This window comes from Plectropomus leopardus, chromosome 9 (assembly GCF_026936395.1).
Source record: "Plectropomus leopardus strain MGB_pleo_1.0 chromosome 9, ASM2693639v1, whole genome shotgun sequence".
Lineage (NCBI taxonomy): Eukaryota > Metazoa > Chordata > Actinopteri > Perciformes > Serranidae > Plectropomus > Plectropomus leopardus.
The window spans coordinates 16,012,653-16,035,029 of NC_142184.1; the positions used below are offsets into that span (position 1 = coordinate 16,012,653).

Below are 22,377 nucleotides of genomic sequence, written 5' to 3' on the forward strand. Positions count from 1 at the left end.
TTTGTTTTGTTTTTAATGTAAGGGCAGAGTTGTAGTTAATTCAAAAATCCATTTACCCATACTCAGATTACCTTTTTCCATGAAAGAGCAACAACTAACAGAGCTTTTTTTGTTCTTTAAATTTGAGAGAGTGTGTATTTGTATTTATGTGTGTGTGAGAGAGAGAGAAAGAGGGAGAAAAGAGCCACTAAACCATATTAGAAGTCAGTCCCCCCCTTGTGCAGTGCAGCCAGGCTGGAGTTGGGGTGGGATATGCAAATCCAGTCCGTCCGCCTGCCCCTTCAGAGGCAGCAGAGCAGCACGCTGCTTTGTGCACACACACAACCTCACTCATGCAGAGTGCAGAGGAGCTGGGGGCTCGAGCCTAGTCAGCAGGTCTCACACACGCTTGCATGGTCTGAAACTTTCCTTGAGACACACTCACACACTCTTCACTCCTCCTCTCCTCTGTCCTGCTCTCCTCTTTCTCCTTACCCCTCCTCCAGCACACCTTTGTGTTGTTTTCCTTGCCCCTTCTCCTCTCCCCTCCCTCTTCAGCCTCTCTAGTTTTCCTCTCTGCTCTGTTCGATGTGCTCACACTGTGTTTAGTGTGAGAGCAGAAGGCGTGCAGAGCGAGATGCTGCTGATGCTCCAGCTGTTTGGGCTCCATGTCTCCTTCAGGGCCCTCTGAAGAAGACTGCACTTGAGCCAGGGAACTTCAACACAAGACTCTGAGGAAGCTACAACTCTCATTTTTTGCAGTGTTTTTCACAACAGCCAGTTGCATCTTAAGACTCTGGAATTATTAAGATTTGGAGAGAGAGAAAAGAAAACAATGAGGACCAAGTTGTATCATCTGGCTGCACAGCTCTTTCTCCTAGGAGTGTTGCTGTCTGTGGTGGACAGTAAAGGAACTTTCTATGGAGGCCATGCCAACCCTTTCTATGGAAATAGATACAACCTGTACAAGGCTGGACTCAACCCTCCCCACTCACCAAACAAGCCCATGACCCGTCACAAGTAAGTGCTCTGCTTTTTGGACATGCCGCAGGCTCTAATGCACATTTTATTTCCCTTCCCACGCTGCAGGGTATTGAATTCAAAAAGCATTCCAAGTAGCTCGAGTGCTTGCAAGCAGGACCCACCTCATACTGTATTTCCCCCGAGAAACACATGTCACCAGCAGAGTTGCAGAAATATGGTTTTAGTTAGGGCATCAGCTCGGTAACAGATCCCTGAATTGAATCTCTGTTTCTCCCTTATTCATCACCAGCCCCTTTTCTGTGGTTCACACCTAAAACCATCTGTGGCTGGGGATAAACATTATACAGCAACAATGACATGCTGCCTTACGAAAACAAAGCCGTCATTATGGTCTTTATGGTGTAGAGAGGGGGGCGCTGAGTTGATGACAAGAGTATTGATCCCTCACAGCCGCTGTGTGTGTGTGTGTGGGGGGGGGGGGGCTCAATTAGAGGCGAGACTTACAGTACAGCTGGGCACCTGCTGACAGAAGGGAGTGGTTCGACTAATCTCCAATCAATACTTCAGCAATAACACAGCAGTCCCATTAGAGTGTGCGTTGAGATTTCTCTTGAACTCCTTCTCTCTCTCGACTCTTCCAGCATCAACAAGTAGAGGTGGAGGATCTTCTGTTTTCAATCAGTGATCTGTGATGTACATAAATACTCTGGACTGATATTGTCAGGACCACATGGGCAGTGGGGAATAAGCATGCGATTTAAAAATGAGATGAAACACAGCCTTGTGGATATATTTTCCTTGGATAGACATGGCTGATGGTTGGTCTGCAGGGCTCTTTCAGTTTGTCCTCCCTTTCCCCATCTCTTTTGCTTGGCTTCCCCTGAGAGCTGTTATGTCTTTGGACAGCTCCCTCGCTACCTGCTGCTTCACTCAAACTGCCACAGAGCTCTGCTGATCGCCCAACCCAGCTCAGTCTGCTTCACCTCCAGGGAACAGGGTCTCCAGCATCCCTCAACCTAAATGCATCACCTGCATTCAGTCTCTACCTTTAACATTGTCACCCGACAGTATAACCATTATCTTCTTGCCTTTATTATGATATATTAACCCTCCTATCACCTGCAGTATCAAGACGTTCCATCAATCACAAACAACCAGACATTCTTGACAACAAAGCTCATTTAATATTTTCAGATCACAATCAAAGTTCTTAAGAGGGGAAAAAACATTATTTCAAGAAAATAGCAAGCACAGAAAGGAGAGAAAAGGACAACAATAGACGGAAAAAAGGGGGGAAAGGTGTAAATATTTTTTTGTTAAGTCAGATACTGAGTTACATATAAAAAATTATTCAAATTTAGTCATTTTTTCATTACGTACACCTGTCTCAATCTCCTAGTCCATTGTTCCACAGTTCCTTGATTTCCCAGCACTTCTTATAAGCGCAACCCATTCTCATCCCAACTTGTCAAATATTGTCAGTTGGTCAATGGACTTTCACGTCTACATATGATTCGATAGGTATCCTTTTGCATCTGTTGTGGACATTCCGAGGCGCCATGTCAATTCATGCCTGTTTTTCACGGGCTTGTAAGATACACAATTTTTCAAAATAAACTTAAAACAAAAGCATGTGATTCAGTTTAGAAAAAAACATTGTGGTTTGGCTCAACATTTATACAGGAGGCTAACAGTGGGCTCCCTCCCACCCGCCCTATAAGGACTTTCCAGCTCCTTATATTATGTTGTTACCAGCAGTGTTTGAAACTGACGCTGTCTGCCAGTGTATCATTTCTTACTGCTACAAAATGTGCCCTATTATGTTGGTGGCTGATGCAGAAATCACCTACCAAGTGGCAATTTTAGATGAGTTGGCGATGCACCAAAACAGATTAGTTTTAGTGTATATGTCAAAAATCACCACTTGTAACTTTTTTCACATGGCCTCTATTGCAAATCGTATTATTCCTTATATTTGATATGTTATACTGTGCTGCTCATGTCTACTGCATGCTGATGGCATTTGACATTGCCACCCATTTACTTTTTGACTTTGGCACCAAAGAGGTTTACTTATATTTATTCATGTCACTTTATGCCAAATACATTTCCAAACCTAAATCCCAAGATTCAGAAGATAGATCATCAAGACCTCATAGATCATTCCATTCAAAACTAGCTGATCAGTAATGACATACGTCCTGTAATTGCTTATAGCTAGTAGCTGGTAATATTTCCCCCACATGTTTCTGTGTCCAACTATAGCGTTTATACAAGACTTGCTGACCCACCTTGGACACAGTGGCCCCCAGGGACGTGTCAGTGTCAGACCACCACTACAGATATATGAGCTCAGTTGTTGTCATCCTGACTGGTCAGTGGAAATAGAGCCTTAAAAATAACACACGTGCTATGACGTGTGTGTGTGTGTGTGTGTGTGTGTGTGTGTGTGTGTGTGTCCATATATGCACAGATGTTTGTTTATGTGTATTTTTGTGCAGGTTTTCGCCCATGTGCTGTCACAGCTTGTTAATATAACTTGTTTATTACTGGCTGCAGAGTCACGTGGACAAAACACGCCTGTTCTTTACAGAGATTTTTAAAAATTCTCAGCTGTTGCTGCGTCACAGACTTCTTTTTTTTCTCGCTGAATTATTATCTGTGTTTTGGCAGCAAAGCGAGTCATTTGATTTCACAGTCATTCCTTTCACTCTTCAGTGTAAGCACTTGCTGCAGTGAGAAAATATATAGTCCTTTGGTCAAGACAGTAACAACACAAAACCTGTCACAGCTTTATTCTATAGACACCTGTTGTATATGGGCAATGGCTAAAGCTGTGCATGGCTTAGTTTAGATTTTCTGGAGTTTGGTTAGGTCCAGAGCTTTGGCAAATAAATGCCAAGTATTCAGTCAAAGAAGTGACATTTAAACACTGAATTATGCTTTGCACATTACATTGTCATCTGCAGGAGCAAATTGTAAAAAATTTTTTTAAAAAATCTAGTTTTTAATTGAATTAATGAAAACTTTTGCCGCAAGGGGAATTTGTTTTGCACAAATGAGCATAAAAGAACATTAAAAAGATGTATTTACAGCAACAACACTTATCAAAAAAATTTGATTAAAAAACATCACAAACCATCATTTCAAATGCAAAGCATCATCACTGGAAATTTGATAAAGGGCATTAAATTGCTAAGCTTGACAGGTGATGCTGTACATAGGAAACAATGTCTCTAGTTTCTTCTGCGTAACACATTCCTAACATAATTATACAAATCACAAAGGAAAAAAGCCTTTGTAAAAATGTGTCTAGCATGCCACAAGCATCTCTCACCATGTTGCACTATAAACCTCTAAATGCACCACAACAGGTGAAACATCGTCCCAGAGCCCTATTCCCATCACTGGTAAAAGGCAGTTGTATAAATCAATTAGGATCCCGGGAAATGCCACATGCCTTCACTGATCAGATTAGAGAGGTATCCCAGGGCTTTTTGATGATGTATTGGACAGAGATCAGGAGGGGAAAGGTCAGGGAGTTGGCAGAGGTGAGAGGTTATGGGCTGCTGTTGTAAGTTTGTGTTGAGTGTCCAGTTGAGGACAAGAATGGAGCCAGTGTCCTGCTAAGGGTCAAAGAGTCTGGGCAGTAAACTCCCAGCACAAATATTTGTTTGACTTGCAGCTTTCACTGACCTTTATGCTGAAATGTTTGGGATTGTAATGTAAACCCCTCGCTACACTATGGGCAAAAGGATTAATCGCACAGACATCAAGATGTAATAGAACACAATTTTCAAACTGCAAAAGCTGCAAATTAAAACAAAATTTAAAAAGCAGCCAAGTCAGAAACATCTGGCCCCGCTGTCTTCACATGAACACACCCTGCCCTACGGTCCATACGCAAATGAGAGAAGATGAAGAAAAAACAGCTTGTACATAAAATGCCACACACAAGCTTTGATGCTTGTAGTACTACCGTGTGAACAGTCCAGGTTTAGGTGCAATCCACATGATGACATGTTTGCTGTAGTGAGTGTGTGGTCAAACAAGAGGGAGTTATGAGCTGAGAGCAGACAGGTGTCAATGATTGGAGCAAAGAGTATCTTGCATGGTTCCCAAGCCCGGTCCGGATGCAGGAGAAGTGAGCACTGAAAAACATGTAAATTACAAGACGAGTAGTAGAGCTGTATCAAATGTGCACTTAAGTTTGTTTGATTATTACTGTCACTGACCCGAGATCAGTAAGATTCATATTTATTTCTTATATATGAATTTTCCTTTGGTCTTGTTGTTCTGCAGTGCATTGTTGTCCTTTATTTGGATTATATTGCGGTCATAATGATCATAATGATTACCTGCTTACAAGGCTTGAAGATACAAGTTATAATATTCTACTGTGACTGAAGATTTTAAAAATTCAGCAGCTAAATAATGATATGTTATTCCAATAAGTTCGTGCACCATTTCATCTAATTTCATTAGAAGATGTATGCCTGACCTACAACAGCAGTTTATATATTGACTGTATTCAGTGTTGTGCTGAAACTCAAACTCAAACTATTGATTTGTTGCTTGTGCATAGAGAATAATACAGAAGAAGAGGAACTCTTTTAAGAATCCTAATCTGAACTGCCATTACAATATTGGCCTTAAAATGCTTTGTTAGATAGATGTTTTTTGTTTGATGTTTTTCCATACAGTTTTACTGTACAATATGTAACGGGTAATGCCAATACATTCTCATCGTAATTGGTCACATGTTGCATCTTTGTCAGTGGACTTCCGCATCTATATAATATGAGTTAGGTATCCCTTTGCATCTGCTATTTATGTTCTGGGATGCCACTATCATCATGTCGACAAATGGACAGGGTGGGATGATGCAGCACGTGCTTGTGTTTAGACAACAACTGCACATGGCAATCCACGCTGGAACATCAGTAAATGCACATGCTGGCACGAATGGTTGAGTCCTTATATTATGTTGTTACCTGGAGCACTTCAACCAGATGTCGTGAATGCAACAGGTGCCATCAGGCCGTCCACCGGCATGTAATAACAATGCGCATGGTTCTATCCAGCCGTGTTCTCTTACACACGTGAAAGGTGTCTTTTGGCATTGCACACTTATGCCAAGAGCATGGGCAGAGCTGGGGCTGGAAGAGACAGCGAGATTGGCTACTTGAGCTAATTTGGGGCAACCAAAGAGGAACACTGGAGCATAACATTGACAGCTGGATTTGTGCAGCATAACACCGGCATTAAACCAGACTGTTTTCATGAAGCTGAGTCATAACACAAAGCTTTCGATTTACCAGTCAAGTTACATTCCTACCCCTACCAATGTTTATGAGCTTTGGGTAGTGATAGAAAGAAGGAGACTGCAGATGCAAAAGGCTGATATGGGTTTTTTTCATCAGGGTGGCCAGGCTCACCCTTCAAAATACGTTCAGAAGCTCGGACATCTGGTAGGAGCCTCAAATCCAGACAAAAAAAGGCCACATCCCCTGGACTTTTTTTGTCAAGCCCTGAAGTTTAACCTGCAAAGGTCCTGGCCTTATGGGAAACGGTGTTCTCAAATGTTACAATGTCAATGGGATTTTAAATGACATTTTCTTAACTCTTCCAGTTTCACCTTGGCTCTATAGATATTAGGCCCTTTCGTTATCAGAAAATGTGCTGCTTTGGCTTGTTCAGCAGCAACATTCTATACAACACACTGATTTAATTCCCGAGCATATACAGTACAATGAGCCAAACAAATATAACAATTCTGTTTGAAACCCCTTTTATTTCAAGAACACAGAGAGCTATTCTTACTCAAAGAAGATTATGAGATTTGGAAAATGCCTAAGAATAAGTTACTGGTGTTTTTTCACTACTGGTATTTGAGCCTCTTACTGCACTCAACAAGACAAATACAACAAAACAACATAAAGAATATATGACTTTCCAATAAATCAACTCATGTAGTTATCTAATTTTAGCAACATCTATAATGAATAGGAATGTATGTACATGGTTTTATGGCTGTAGTGAGGAGCAGAGGCTGTTAGCCAACATTTAAGCACATGTAAAAGTAATGGTCTGCCTTTAAGCTACAATATCCAGAGTTGGCACTGGAGCTGACTCTTTGAATGTCAGAGTGATCCCCTCAGTTCTAGAGCTGGGAGTATCACATCTTTCCTTTAACCCTAATCAGTAGCCACAAGAGCAACGTCAATCAACACTGCACCATGGGGCCTTAAAGCCCTGCCAGTTGGCTAGAAATAGGTTTCATTAAGATCATATATGGAAAAAGATAGGCCCTGGAGGAGAGCTGTTAGCCCACAGACACGGTTGTTAAAGGTCCTATTAAAGATTGCATGGTTTTCTATCTAGCCTGCTCAAGTCATAAATCCGTCAGAGGAAACAGCAGTGGCCTGAGTTCAAACGGTCAGGAACCCTGCATGTGAGAGAGCCGTTAGTAATGAGGAAGGTGACCCCTTAAGTGCCATAGCGTCAAAGCAACGGAGGAAAAGTGGCAGGATGGAGGGACGGTGATGTCAGGGTTTATGATGAGGCAACACAGAGGGGCTTCATTAAGAATCGAAAGCAGGACTGGTATGCTTAGATAAGTAAACAGAGATTACCTGCAGTTTGCAGATTTTGCAGGAAAAGCAGAAGGATGTTGTGAGAAAAAAAGAGGGGGATTGAAAGGTGAGTTGTTTTGGATCCAGCAGAGGGTGGAGGTCTCGAAACAATAATATTTGCCAAAAACGCTCCACGTGAGAATCTGAGATGGGAATTCTGCTTTCCCCCTGGGAGGCTGTGAAGCGATTTAGAAACTGTAATGCTATACTGGAAATATTTATAGTGGGACCAGACTAGTGATAGTGACAGAAAAAAGACAACATTTCGGCGTTAAAATGGGAAGTCGTGTTCGGAGAGAGGGCAAAGTGAGAAATGATAAATGTGGCTTTCCCAACATGGCAAAAGAAGTCTGTTTTGATACTAATTTGAAGAAAGAGGTTGAGGTAAGGTGAAGATGGGAGGTGCACATGAGCATTTAATACACTGATAAATGTGCTATGTCCTGGGGCATTGTTGGCTGACCAAAAAGTCAGTGTTGAGTCAGTTGGGGTTGGGTGGTTCAGTGAGGGTGTGGGTCAACTGGAGACATGGGGTGTTTTCTTTCTGTTTACAGTGAGATCCAGCTTCTTTTAACACACACAAGAGAGAAGTGTTCTTACATGCATAAAATATGTGAAATATCAGAAATATTTAAGAAACAGTTTAGTTTTATAGTATTATGTACGAAGACCATTTGCATTTTTGTCTGAAAGAAGCCTTTTTGTGGACCTTTGAAAGCGTCAAACAGGCAATAACTAACACTCAACATGACCTTGGTCAGTTAGTAGGGACATTTGTCAAGGTCTAACTTTGTTTTAAACAGCATACCAGACGAGTGGAATGTAATCACATTATGTACATTAGATAAGGCTGGTAATCTCAGTCAAAGAAACTAATCAGCTGCAATCTGAGACTTTTAGCCATGGCTGCATGGCTCTACAGATGGCAATGTCTTGTTTGTCAGTCCACCAGCTCACAGACTATGGACTGCTTGTCACAAAATGTGGTACAAAAATTCATGTTCCCCTTTGGAGAAATTGTAGTAATTCTGGTAAACTCCCAATATTTCATAGCCCCATCATCAGGTCAAAGTTTTTATTCAACGAATACTTTAGTTTATGACCAATTTCTTTCAAAACTAATAACATTTCAATCAACCTCAGCTATATTTTGTGTTTATCACTGATCAGTAAATGTTCCCATGTTAGCCAGCTAAGATGGTAAACATGAAAAATACTCACCACACTGCACTGACATTAGCAAGCCTGAAAGAGCAGCTAGCTTGGCTGTGGACTATTTTGCCTCATTTCCACTGTGGACTCTTTTGCCTGACTCCATTTAACTTTCTTTTAGTACCAGGTCCTTTTCTCGGTTTCATTTGTCACTGTAGATAGTAACCCCTCTTTTTAGGCGGTATTCTTAGCTTATAGCTATGGCCATGGTGAGTGAAACAGCTGTGGTATCATCTCTATTATAATGAGCTGGATGGTCCCTTTAGGTTGGGTGGGAGGTGTAGCACCCTTGTAGCCTAATCCTGACCATGTACCTGTGTTGACATCTCAGTGTTTGTTGTGGCATCCTGGCAAGTTCACTTACAAAACAGCAATATGTGATGACTTGGATTGAGAATGTGTTGCTATAACATCTTTTTGCAGACATCTCATTTTGCAACATCTTTTTTTCCAGTTCCCAGTGTGATCTATCATTGTATGCATTCACATCAGCATTTGCTTGAGACTGTGTTGCTGAGTGTTGGTTGCTGAGCTTGCTATGTTGTGACCTGTTGATCGACTAAACGTGCACAATCAGCCTCCTGATGACTGAGTAGGTGCACCTGTGACAGTAGTCTATATAGGTGGTGAACGGGTAAGCATGCTTCATTCTGTACTGAGGAAAGTCCAACATGGACTGGAATTTTTGCACTTTTGCAGATTGTTTCACTGCCTGTACAGCCCTGCTACAATTGAAATACAGACTTTTGATATACAGACCCCAGTCGGGTTCTTTTTTTCTTCTGTGTGCGAGCCCTCTTCTGTTGTTGTTTTTCATTTTCCTGACTACCGCACAAAGGAAAAGAAGACATACATAGGGCAGTTTATCAAGGCGCAGCTCACTCCATGCCTACCACATCATTTTGCAGGCCGCCATTTCTCAAACATGGGTGAACCAAAAAAATGTGGTCGTTATTAGCAGTAGCTTGGCTATATAAAGATGTTGGCGCATGATGTCCAGTGTCACACAGGTGAAGATCCCTATTATGATCCGAACAATCAGTGGTCTTCAGTGTTCTTCCCTGTTCTTTTACTAGGTCACTCAGGTCCTCTGACCAGATGCTTTTTTCTGTCCCAGGGGCAAAGTTAAATTTCAATGCTCTGCTATTGCTGCCCCAAAGCTAAGAGAGAGTTCACCTTCCCTGGGTTAACATCTCAAGTCATGTTTGAAAACTCTTCTCCCTGACCAGTTAATCAGACTGAGGTCTATTATATCATGCAACTGCATATTTAAAAAAAAAAAAATCATATGTTGCGTTTTTACTGTTAATCCACACTATGATGCTGTAGGTACCCCTCTGTCAATTTTCACTCATTACATGCTACAATGCCTCTATGTTTATGTAACAAACTGCTTAGTTTGGTTTAGAAAGAAACATCAAGGTTTGGGTAAAAATAAGTATGTTTATTACATATCTTCACTTAGATAAGTTGTATGTAGTATGTATAGTCGTTGTTTGGGGTTTTGGGTTGTTTTCTTTTTAAGCTCAGCTTGGTCGCTTTATGGACTACATCATTGTTGGGGATGGGTTTATACTGGAGATAGTTTAAAGCCTGGTGTGTCTCACACTTTAGCTAAACAGTGCCTTTTGTGTAAGTCTCAGATGAAGAAGGCCACTGCTAAAGCTGCTGTTGACGCCCTGGGGCTGAGAATGGGTTGCTATTGCAGGTATGTGGTATGCTGCCCAATGCTAGTTGCATGAACCGTGAGTTGTAAATAAAGTTGATTTGACCTAAGTGACTTTTACTGTCTGGCACTTACCAGGTTATCCTGTGTGGCCAACCGCTCCCATCTGTCACCAGCAAGTGCTAAAGCAAACATCAGAAAGTATTTATACTCTCTAAAACCAGTTGCCTTGTGCCACATTGGCTGAGGGATGAGGTGTGAAAATAGCTCAGAGAAGGCCAGCACCCCCCCTCTCTCTTTTTAGCTTTCCTCTCCGTATGATGTCCAATCATGCTGGGTCAGGACTTCTCATGCTTTTTTCGCCAAATTTCCAAGCTGGAGAAGCCGGCAAAACAAAGTTCTCACCTACCCTGGAGCAGCTGGCTGTGGCTGAAACAACTGCAAACACTAAAGACAGCACTTTTCTTCTCACATATAACCACTTGCACACCATGGGTTCGTATTTCTGACGATAAAGCTCGTGTAATCCTCATCCTGCAGAACTGTGTGGTCTCTGTGGATGTGAGATAAAAGGGCCGAGAGCTCCATTGCATGTGTATAATGTACACGTGTGTCAGTGTCTGTGAGGTTCACACACACACCATCACTTGCTCTCAAGTTGAAACTCAACATTCGTCCTATAAAGATCTGTTTTTATACAGCAGAGGAGGTGACCTGTGCTTGCCCTGACCGACACTGCGGCACAGAGGGACGGGATTTATCTCAGCGCCCGACTTTGATTCTCACAAACGCCAGAACCCCTCTGTCTGTAAGACAGTGAGGATAAAATATCACTCGCAGACCCAAATGACATTGACAGATCTGTGAAAACAGGCAAAGAGCGAACTAGGGAGAGAGATGCAGAAACAGAGACCAGGAGAATGTTTTTTTTGTTCCATGTACATCTGGATTCCTGCACTTTTCAAGCACTGTGAGTGACTCTGAAGGTCATTGCCCCAGATGTGCACCTGACAAACAAATCGGTGAACATGGTCACTTTTCACTGCACTGATCAGCTCTGTGTGTAATGTGAGTACGGGTCACACACTTACTGTACTGTATACACAGATGCACCGCTCTCCATCATAAATCCTTTGTGTGCATTTAGAGGCTTTTCCCAACTCTCACAAAACAAAAAAAGAGAGTCATAAACCTTTTTTGTTGCAGTCGATAAATCTGTCATTCGCGAGGAGGAAACCATACCCATTAAACACTATTGAGATTTTACAATATAATACTTAAACCACTCGCTAAAGTGCTGATATTCTCAGGATGACAACATCGTCAGTTTTTCTTCACTCAAGGAATCTCTATTTCCACATGAATGCGATCTTTTACAAATACTTTTTTTCATATGTTCAAAAATGAAGAAAAAATGTGATTTATTTTGGCGCTAAAGGCTCTGTGTATTCTGTGAGCAGCAAATGAGAGCAGAGGGAATGATCAGTGTTAACCCACCTCAGGGATTTCAAAGAGCCTGCAGGTGGGTTAGCTGTGGAAAAAAAATGCATGAAAGCAAACTGTTAGCAGCATGGTAACAGCTGCATCAGTAAACTGAGCAGAAAGATTGTTCATAAGCTTGAAGTTAGAAGTTCATCATTCATTTGCCTTGTCAGATTGAGTTTAAGGACCCCATATTCTGCTCATTTTCAGATTTATATTTATATTATGGGTTTCTATGAGACATATACAGCAAAATTGTCCAACAGGAAGTACAAACGGGTTTTTATTTTGTAGGCTTTAGTTGTGACATCACAAATTCATGGTAAGGATTAGGCAACTGTGGTATCTTGTCATTTATACTCACTTGTCGACTAATGTGCTAGGAAGACTGTGTGAAGACTATGTGATTATACTTACCTTGGTTAAACCTGTTGTTAAGCTATTCATGGAGGGTCCACTGAGCGGCGATCATGCTGTGCTGTTCAGAGAGCATGTTCTGTAGGCAGAAGATGTATTACAAGAGATAAACAGGAAGCTTAATGTTACAGCTACTTGTGAGACATGTGCGTGACATGTGTGTCACCATAAGACTCAGGAAAGAAATTAAAACTAAATTTGAGATGTTGCAGACATTCAGTTCTTCCCAAGATACAGCAGCGACAAACTCACTCATGGTTAGGTTTGGGGAACAGAACATCACATTCAGACTTGAAACGAACACCGGACTCCTGCATCAAAGTCCAACTTTGTGGGACCCATCCACCTCCCCTCCTGTCCACCCTCTACAAGAAACCCTTTGCTCCCTATATTACATTGTTACCAGCCATCCTGCCACAATGCATTCGCCCATAAAACATGCCTTTCAAAGTGCTGACAAAGTGGTGCTATTTTACAAGTCTGGAATGAGAACGAGCTGTTATATCCCACCTATAGGCTGCCTAATTTTATTAAATGAGATATGAAACTGACTGACTTTTTACAATATGGGACCTTTAAAGGTACATTTCTAAGCACCCTATTGTACATAAAAACAATCTTTTCAGTCTGATTTTCTTGGGGGTTTTTTGCACTAAAAATCATCTGCAGCAGCCAGTAAATTGCCTGTGTGAGTTTAGAGTGCTCTAAGATCTCCCATCATACCACATCAGTTCAGGTCATAACCGCCACTTCCTTAACAACGCATGACCTGGCAGCAGGTTGTCAAGCTGGTATGAAAGGGGCTCTGTCATTCTGACTCCTGCCCTTTTCCTTCCACTGCTATTAACATATGTCAACACAGGGAGGGTGGTGACACATACACACACACAAGACACACACAAACGTTGTCAGCGGTTTGTAGAAAGCAGCAGCAGTGCAGCGGTTTCTCACAGATTCTGACAGGCTGCCTGTTAGCCCTCTGAACCTGTTAACTTGGCATGTAAGACCCTCCTCAGCCCCCGTGTCCCTCCCCGCTCCTCCGAACACTTCTATTTGTCCCGAAACAGCTGTGGAGCAACGTTAAGTGCTGCATGTGTTGCTAAACGCTCCCCCCTGAATGTAAGAAATGCTTCACATGTGAGTCTAAAGAGCGCAGATCATCGTTTCCTGTGTTGCACAGGGGCCAGGGGAACATTTAGCAGTTGCTATAGCTGCACTGGCAATGAAGAGGGAGAAGCAGAGAGAAGGTCCTGCTCCAAAATGATGCAACAACTGTTCAAAGTAGTTAAAGTGAAGTTATTATGTGTTGGGTGCTGGACATAACTGAGAACTCCCAGGACTGAAACAGCTACAGACGTATTCCTTGTTTCTTTTCTTTGTAAACGATAAATCAATGAACATCAAATATAAAATGTGTTTTGAGTTAGTTGGGAAGTTCCTGAATAACCATTTTTAAGTGTCCAGGGTACAGGATTTCAGGGCATATATTGGCAGAAGTGGAATATTAAATAATAAGTCTGTTTTCTTTATTGTTTAATCACCTAAAAATAAGAATTGTAGTATTTTTGTAACCTTTGAATGAGTCAGTTATATCTACTTGGGGAGCAGGGCCTCGTCCATAGAGATTGCCAGGTCATTCAGTAATGCCATGTTTGTACAGTAGCCCAGAACAGAACAGACAAACCAAACACCAGCTCTAGATAGGGTCATTCACATTTTTGCATTGGCCAACATCGTCAGCAGCCCCTTCCACAACAAGAGCATCTGAAATACACATTTTTGTTTGAACTTGAAACTGCTTATTCAGTGTGTTTGCTAGTTTTAATCACCTGGTCTGTTTTTTGTCCTGAACAATGAACACTGACCGGGAGAAGTTTTAGCTGATTGCGATACCACTAAATCCAAAACATTGTTCCTTTAACAGAAGGAAACATAATCTATCCAAACAGAGCTCAGCAAACACCCCTTTTCATCATTCTGACTAATGCCATCGAGATCCATAAATTTTATGTATTTAAAAGAAAAAAAATTAAACAGAACTCACCAACACAAAACTCACCAAGTTTGTCATATCTGGCTGTAGGTTTTCAAACCAAACCTCAATTGTGTCTGAGGCATTTGTTATCATGGACATCTTATTATTTAAAATTACGTAAGATGGAATAGCTGTGTTCATGTGACATTTTTGTAAAACTGTGTTGCTGGTGTTTTTAGGCTTCTTGTAGAAAGAAAGAAAGAAAGAAAGAAAGAAAGAAAGAAAGAAAGGAAGAAAGAAAAAGCTACTATATAGGCAAAATCAAACTACAGTGAAACTACTACAGAGCAGTCACATAAATACACAAAAAACACTGGAAAAGAAGACAGACAAAATAATCAAACAAGTAAACAGTGCAGTAAAGCTTTCACTCACACTAAACTTAAGGGAGGCTTCGTATTTGAATGACATATTAATCAGGCAGAAATAATCTCATCACCTATCTGGATGTGGAGTACCAGCTGTGGTTTAAAGGGAAATCCCATCCTATGATTTAAGTGTTATTTGAGCAACTGTTTCCTTTAAATAAGACTATGTCAATTTTGCTTTAAACTTTAATGAGATAGGTATTGCAAGGTTGACAAATCATTGTCATTTGTCATTGCTGTTTAACTCTAATATCACTCTGCTGTCCCCACAGAAACTTCTGTGCCTACGTGGTCCAAAAGAACATCACATGCACCATGCAGGATGGAGTGGCTACCTACGTGAAGGCTGAGTACACCACTAAGTGCATCTGGGGCCAGAAGTGTCCTGTTGTCATGTAAGTGTTTCAAATAAAACCACCAAATGCAATAAATGAAAGAGCTAAAATTCCTTCTCAAACCCTTGACTGTTTTATTTGGGAAATTAGGCCTTTTGCTGGGTAGTTTAATATTTGTGATTAAGACAACAAGAGGAACTGCAGCATGAGAAACTCTGTAGAATCTACCACATATTGATGCTGCCCTCTAGTGTTCACATCATATAATGTCCATATAATGAGTGTTGGTCCTCAGCTGCGTGCACATCTGTGTTTGTGATCCCTGTACAAAGAGATGCCACTGGAGTCAAAATGGTGTTAATTCAATTTTAAGAACACACACACACACGCGCGCACACACACACACACACACACACACACACACACATATCCCTGTATCTTTGTGAGGACCCTCATTGAAATAATGTTTTCCCTGGCCCCTTACCCCAACCTTAACCATCACAACTAAATGCCTAACCCTAACCCCGACCTTACCTTAATTGAAACTTGAACCCTAAAACCAAGTATTAATCCTCAAACAGTCAATTGAAGAAGTGAGGACCGGCCAAAATGTCCTCACATTCCAAAAATGTCCTCTGTGGCAAAAATATTTTTTGGGGGGGGTCCTCACTATGTAGCATATACAAGAAAGCACACACACACATAAAGGGGGAATTAAAGGAATGGGGTTTCTCATCATAAACAACAGATGTATGATTTTGTGTGCGGTGGTGTAAGTGTGTGTGTGTGTGTGGGGGGTGTAAGAGAGAGAAGTAGAGTGAGAGTCTTTGATTCATATTGGACAAGATAACACTAAAGTTGGGTACTGACCCTGGCTCAATCCTCTGACGCCACATCATTTATGTTACACTTTGTCCTAATCTTCTAATCTCCCTCTAATCCATGTTTAATCCCACAGAGAACAACTTCATCCCTTTATCTCTGCTCCACACCTCCCATCCTCTGACCGGCCTCTGTGCTTTTAATTAGTAAAAACAAATGCAGCACTTCTGATGAAACAAAGTCTTAACCTCTGAAAATAAACATATACGCTTTCTATCATGTCTCCTTCAGGTACAGGACATTCTTCAAGCCAAAGTACAAGGTGGGTTATAAGACGGTGACTGAGCTGGAGTGGAGATGTTGTCCCGGCTACACAGGAGACAACTGCCATGATGGACCCACCTCGCTGCCTGACGTCATGGTGCCACCGTTCAAGGGTGGTACCTTGCCCCATCGTCCAGGGGTGAAAGGCTTTCCCCATGGTCCTAAACCCCCAGTGGACCAGAGGCCTGGAGGAGGCCAGCTGGAGCCTGGCAAACCCTTCCCCAGTGTACCTGACAGCAGACCCATACCCACAGGACAGCTGCCTGCTGGGAACGGAAAACCAAACTATGGTGAGAATTATGGCTGCCCCTGAAATTTGGAGATTTGAATAATCAGTTGACTGAGATTGCTTCAAGTCATTTTTTGGTGTTGTTTTTTTTTTGGAAGTCAGGGTGCTGTGCAGTGTGCTTGTGGGGATAGTTTTGGTCCCCAGACTGCAGAGCGGGTGCTCTTGACTGTCACGATACTCTTTGGTAGAGGCTGTAGCAGACGTGTTGCGGCTGCACAGAGGAAGAGACAGTGTGCACCTTAAGAATCTGAGATCACATTATCTCTGGCTTTTATTTGTGTTGGTAAAAAATGTTATGTAAAAAAAACCCAAATTGTTGAATATTCATATTAAACAGCCAAATCTGATTCTACTGACATAATTCTGCGTCGGGTACAGCCCTAGCGAGAACATACACCAACTAATTCATTCTAAATCCCGGAGTACATATTTTCTCCTTGTTTTAAAAGAAACGCTCTTTTCTCCTTTTTGTTTGATCCTTGGAAACACAGGAAACAAATTTGGGATTTCAGGAGTGACTGGTGAACGTTTGGACCGTATGGAGGAGGACATGCGTCGCCTCACCCAGGGTCTAGACACTCTCAATGGGATGGTGGCTGGTCTCGAAGAGCGACTGCGCACATCTCTCCGAGAAGACACCAACAAAATTCTGGTGTCGCTGCTACCAAATGCTCCCCGCGTGCCAGACTCTGCAGTGGGATTTGGAGTGATTCCAGATGGCACTCCTGATGGGCTGGGTGGAGGACAGAGCTTCATTGGGTTTGGAGATTTAGCAGGGAGGGTGACAGAAGTGAAGGATGAGCTTCGAGCCAAAAGTCACATCTTAGAGGAGATTCAGGTACCGAATCTGCTGATACTATGTCTACACAGATTTATCAGACTTCACTTCTCTTTATCCTTCCTTTACTGAATTCTACTTTTGTCTGTATCTCACCTGTTGGTTCTTAGGGAATGGTCTTGGGTCATGATGGTCAGCTGAAAAGGCTCCTGGAAGGAGCTAGAGGCAGGCCCATCCCTGGCCCTGGCAGCACTGCTCATCTGGACGAGATCCTGGACGCCAAGCTGGCTGATGTGCGAGCTGAGATCCTGGATGGCTTTGAGCGCCGTCTGACGGGTCTGGAGACTCAATGTGATGAGAAGATTGGGGCGGTGCAGAGTCAGTGCCACAGGGAGCACATGGATGGCCAGGAGCAAATGCAGCAGTCTCTGGATGGAAGAGAGACTGGGCTCAGGGAGGAGCTGGGCTCTTTGCAGGCTCAGATCCAGGGCCTCACTCTCACAGAGAGCTGCTGTGGACAGGTACCATAGATGTGATTGTAATTCTATTAGTATGTAGTAAACACATCCAGTTCATCAAGTGCACATCCTTAGAGGAATACAGCATGATCATTAGTATGTATATATTACTCACCCAGTGTTACATTGAATACTTGATGAAAACTTCATTCATGTTTCCAGTGAACAAAGAATCCAGAAATGGAGAAAACAATTAAAGACATAAGGACCCACATTTAACAAAAGCAATATTATTTCAAAACATCTAATTACAAACTCATACACAACTCGTGTAGTTTAATCCAATTCGTAAGATCAGTTCTTTCCAAAGAGACAGCCCTTCTTAATGGGAAACTTAATTAAAAGTGAAACATATCTATGCTCTAATATGCTAGACTAAAAAAAACAATTAGCTGCTGAACACAAGAACTGCTTGTTAGTCTGGATTAACCAATATCCATTTACAAATGGTCATTTTAGGGGGGGAGGTATCTCTTTGAATAAATTTACGATTTCCATAGTAGAGAAAATACTTAAAGAACAATGTGACACCAGCAAAATTTAAACAGAGCATAAGACCCATAAGACCCAGACACACAGAACCGACATGAAAAAACGAATGGCAATGAGATCAGACTGTTGCAATGCCTCACATTGCCCGAAGTTGCACTTAAACACACTGTGAAGACTACAACTGACAGCCAACTAGTATGTATGTTCTATACCTGTGTGAGAGGAAATGTCTCTCCATATCAGCAGACAGCGGTAGTCTGTAATTGTCATTCGAATAGGGCAAAGAGCTTCTTGACGCACAACACAATCCAGTGTTGAATGGACACAGTGTAAACACTGATTGCAAGTGAACAATAACACAAAGGAGCCAACAAGGCCCAAAAGGTCAACAGGGCGGGACACACTGTAATGCTAAGGGGGGCAGAAGGTCACAGGCAGCCCAACATTGATCACACGTTCACCCGCGGATCATCGGCTTGGTGTGTCAGGGCCTTAAAAGAAAAATATGATATAGGTATCGATCTTCTCATCTAACTCTGTGCAAGAAATTGTAAGTAGAACTGGATATTTGATCGGCTTAGAAATAAACTAATAAGTTTTTAATTATTGCAGGTGAACAGTTTGTCCCACCGTGTGCTGCTGCTGGAGGAGTCAGTTAAGGGTTTGACAGAATCTCAAAGACAGCTGCAGACTGCCCTCGCTGACCAGAGCATACACGTGGAGACACTAATCGAGACCCGCCTGGTGGACATCGAGGGCCGCCTCAACGCCACAGAGGGCGGGCCTGATGTAGTCACAGGGCTCCCTGGTGGTTTAGATGGCTTCAAGACCATGTTGGAGGACAAGCTGAAGACCCTTGAGGAGAGAGTGTTTGTGGCTGTTGAGGAGCTGAGTAATGCCACTGCTCCGGCTCTCCTAGAGGGTCAGGTGGTCCCAGCACTGGAGACAGAGATTGAGTCTGTGAGGAGGAGAGTGGAGGGAGACTTGGATGGTATTCAGAAACAGTTAATAGATCTGGAGCTCCTCTGCACCTCTTCCTGTTCACCCTCAACCCCGCCAGCAGGGGGTGTTACAGGCACTGAAGTAGAGGAGGACTGTGAGGAGATGGAAAAGAAGATGACTGACCGCCTGAACTCCCATTCTAACCAGCTGGATCGCCTAAACAACACGTTGCAGACCCTGCTCTTTCAAATTGCCCAAGAGGACATGGAGGGCACCGTCCAAGGAGAAATCACCCTGCTGAAGGTCAACATCAACTCAGTGAACCGCACTCTGAAGGGCCTAAAGGACTCTATTAGATTCATTGCAAGTGAAGTGGGTCATGCTAATGCCTCCTGGGAGCAAAGAGAGCATCAACTAGTCAACCAGGTGCAAGGAATCACCAAACTAGTGGGCCACCAAGCCTCCCTCCTGGGGGCCGGGGAGAGGCGGCTCGCCCAGCTGAAGGGAGAGCTAGTGGCCCTGAAGAGACGACTGGCTGGGGAGCTGCAGGGCTGCCGGAGCACGGCGATAGAAGTTCAGAAGGAGGTGAAGGACGTTGATAGCAGGGTGAGCCACGTAGAAGGCCAGTGCAGCAGCCTGGGTGAGCTGGCAGAGCAGCTGGAGAGGATCAGGGCAGAGCTGGAGAGACACTCAGACTCCTATCTGGCTGAGGTGAATGGCACCCTGGCCGCCCATTCAGAACAGCTAGCTGAGCTGAAAGGGGAGGTCAAAGACTGCAACAAGGAAGCAGCCAACCAAAAATGAGACCAGTAGCATCTGAGCTACAGAATTTATTTCAAAAAAAGAGAGACTTATGTGTGCTTTTCATTAGTGACTTCCTCTGCTTCTCTCCTCTCTTTTTCAAATTCAATTTGCACAGATGCAAATTAACTGAACCGGCAAAAGTCATTTCCCATAAGCTCCTGTCTCCCAGCGCCTCGGGATGTCCTGGGTATTTAGCTTACTGAAGTGAGGAGAGGAAGGCACAGAATACAAAGACACACCTATGGTTGTATAGCTGGGCAATATTTCCCTTGAGATTTTATTCTATAGGGCATTTGTTTGTTTTTTCTCTGATAATGATTGTTTTGTTTTCACATTTTATCTTTTTTAACTTATATGAAGTGACTTCATTGTTATGATGTTAAACTGTTTGTAATAGAGAAATGATTAAACAAAGTGGATGATATGGGACTAATACGCTGCTACGGGTTTCTACTGACAAGCACACTTCACATTCTCTGTGTGGACACTTTGTCTGGTCTTTTTGAGGAAAAAAAAAGATACTGTGCGTCAACTTGGTGCTATTTACATTTTTGTAAACTTATGTTTTACACGTTTAAAAATGATATGTATTTCTGCTTTGACAGTTGTGTTTGTTCCCTGCCGCATTGCTCCAAGGTGCATGGACGTTCCAAAAGTCACCGTTAGGGGGCAGTGACAACACATTACATGACATGGTAGATAAAGAGAAATAAAATCCAAAACACTCCAGGGTGATGATGTTTTTAGACTCAGTTTTGGCAGTGTAACAGTATTTAGGTCAAAACCACCTAAAACAAGAACAAGTCATGACTAAGGCCAGATGTCACAACCTTTACTTAACTGTCCATAACAATGTTCTCCAAACTTTTGCAAAAATGCACCAAAGTTACAAAAGAAGACACTAAAATACTTAAGTGTAACAATGAATTAGATTTATATACAGAACATTATTTACCAAAATAACAACCGAAGAATAACCGAATAACCAAAACCCACTCTAACTAGAAAATAAAACTTACTTGACTTGAACCAAACAAAAAGACAAATGTAAGCTCCCTGGCAAGCCATCACAACCAAGACAAGACCAAAATTTGAGGAGTTAAGACTAAGTCAAAACATGTCCCAAGACCAGTGCCAGTCCCACACTGCATAACACAGTTAAAATTAGTAAAATGTGAACCATGGGCGTTCATCAAATTGACCTGAAAGATCCACATTCCCATAAAAATACAATATATATATGTGCATGTATAAGTGCACTGTGAGAAATGTGTTGATAAAATAACCAAAACTGCAGTGCAGAGGTGAAATTTATGTCAAAGAAATTTCCCTGCATTTCCTATGAACAAACAAATAAAAGCAAACACTAAGGAGATTAAATCAACTGAGCCATTTTTGTTCAACACTCTGTTTTGCGCAGCCAATTTGAGGATATCCCCTCAAGTCGTGGTATTTACCAGTCTTGAAGTAAAATCCAAAGTCTTCTTTGTCTGAGTGTCAGACTAGACCTGGTAAAAATGTAATTGAGTCCAAGATAAGACCAAAACCTTCAAAGAGTGGTCATGAGACCAAGACTGAGTATGTCAACACTGCAATGTAGAATGTTTTCAAAATTTATGTGTGTAGTTAGGCCTACTCTGACAACAACAATTCATTCAATTCAATTCAACACAATTTAATTAATCCCTGTGAGGGGAATTGTTTGGTGTTACGGTGCTAAGGAGGTATTATGGGGCTTATTGTGGAGTTATTATTGTTATCAGTTAAGCACTATTATTGTTGGATTGTTAGCAGTTGGTTAGAGAGCATATTTCTTTACATTTTTATTAATGGACAATATTAACTCTATACTCCCACCTATACTCCCCACATTTGTGTGTTGGCAAATACACTCAATATGTTAGAGGGAACAAAAATAAATAATATCAAGGCTAAAACAATGAAATGCTATAAGCTTAACACTGGATTTGCCAATAAATACATCAATAATACATATAAATATCAAAAAACATCAAATCTAAAGTAATAAAGAACTGTAAAAGCATTAAAAATCATAAATTAAGAGGGGATATCGGTGTAACACCAAATTCTGTGACCCATCGGATTCTGTGACCTACTTAAGAATTAAATCTACAATATATTTGCCAACGCAAACATTATCATGCGTTATCTCATACTTTAGTTTGATAGAGATTGTGCCTTGTTGTTTAATCACAAATTGTGATTGCAGTAAAACAAATACTTTTGATCCCATAGATATACAAAGTCACATATGATAGCTATGGTAATAGAAAC

General features: G+C 41.9%; 1 protein-coding gene across 1 annotated transcript; it reads left to right on the forward strand.

Annotated features, from left to right (window-relative positions):
* Window positions 1-308: 308 nt before the first annotated feature.
* emilin3b (elastin microfibril interfacer 3b) lies at window positions 309-21,462 on the forward strand. Its single transcript, XM_042491969.2, has 6 exons — window positions 309-999; window positions 15,051-15,173; window positions 16,227-16,549; window positions 17,040-17,386; window positions 17,497-17,847; window positions 18,949-21,462. The coding sequence occupies exons 1-6, from the start codon at window positions 815-817 to the stop codon at window positions 20,080-20,082; spliced, it is 2,463 nt and encodes an 820-aa protein (XP_042347903.1). The 5' UTR covers window positions 309-814; the 3' UTR covers window positions 20,083-21,462.
* The last annotated feature ends 915 nt before the right edge of the window (window positions 21,463-22,377 follow it).

Excerpts from the sequence above, each read along its gene's own strand:
- emilin3b (XM_042491969.2), top strand. The coding sequence starts at position 815 with ATGAGGACCAAGTTGTATCATCTGGCTGCACAGCTCTTTCTCCTAGGA. Across the intron at positions 1,000-15,050 it reads AAGCCCATGACCCGTCACAA|AAACTTCTGTGCCTACGTGG; the intron begins GTAAGTGCTCTG and ends CTGTCCCCACAG. Across the intron at positions 15,174-16,226 it reads CAGAAGTGTCCTGTTGTCAT|GTACAGGACATTCTTCAAGC; the intron begins GTAAGTGTTTCA and ends TGTCTCCTTCAG.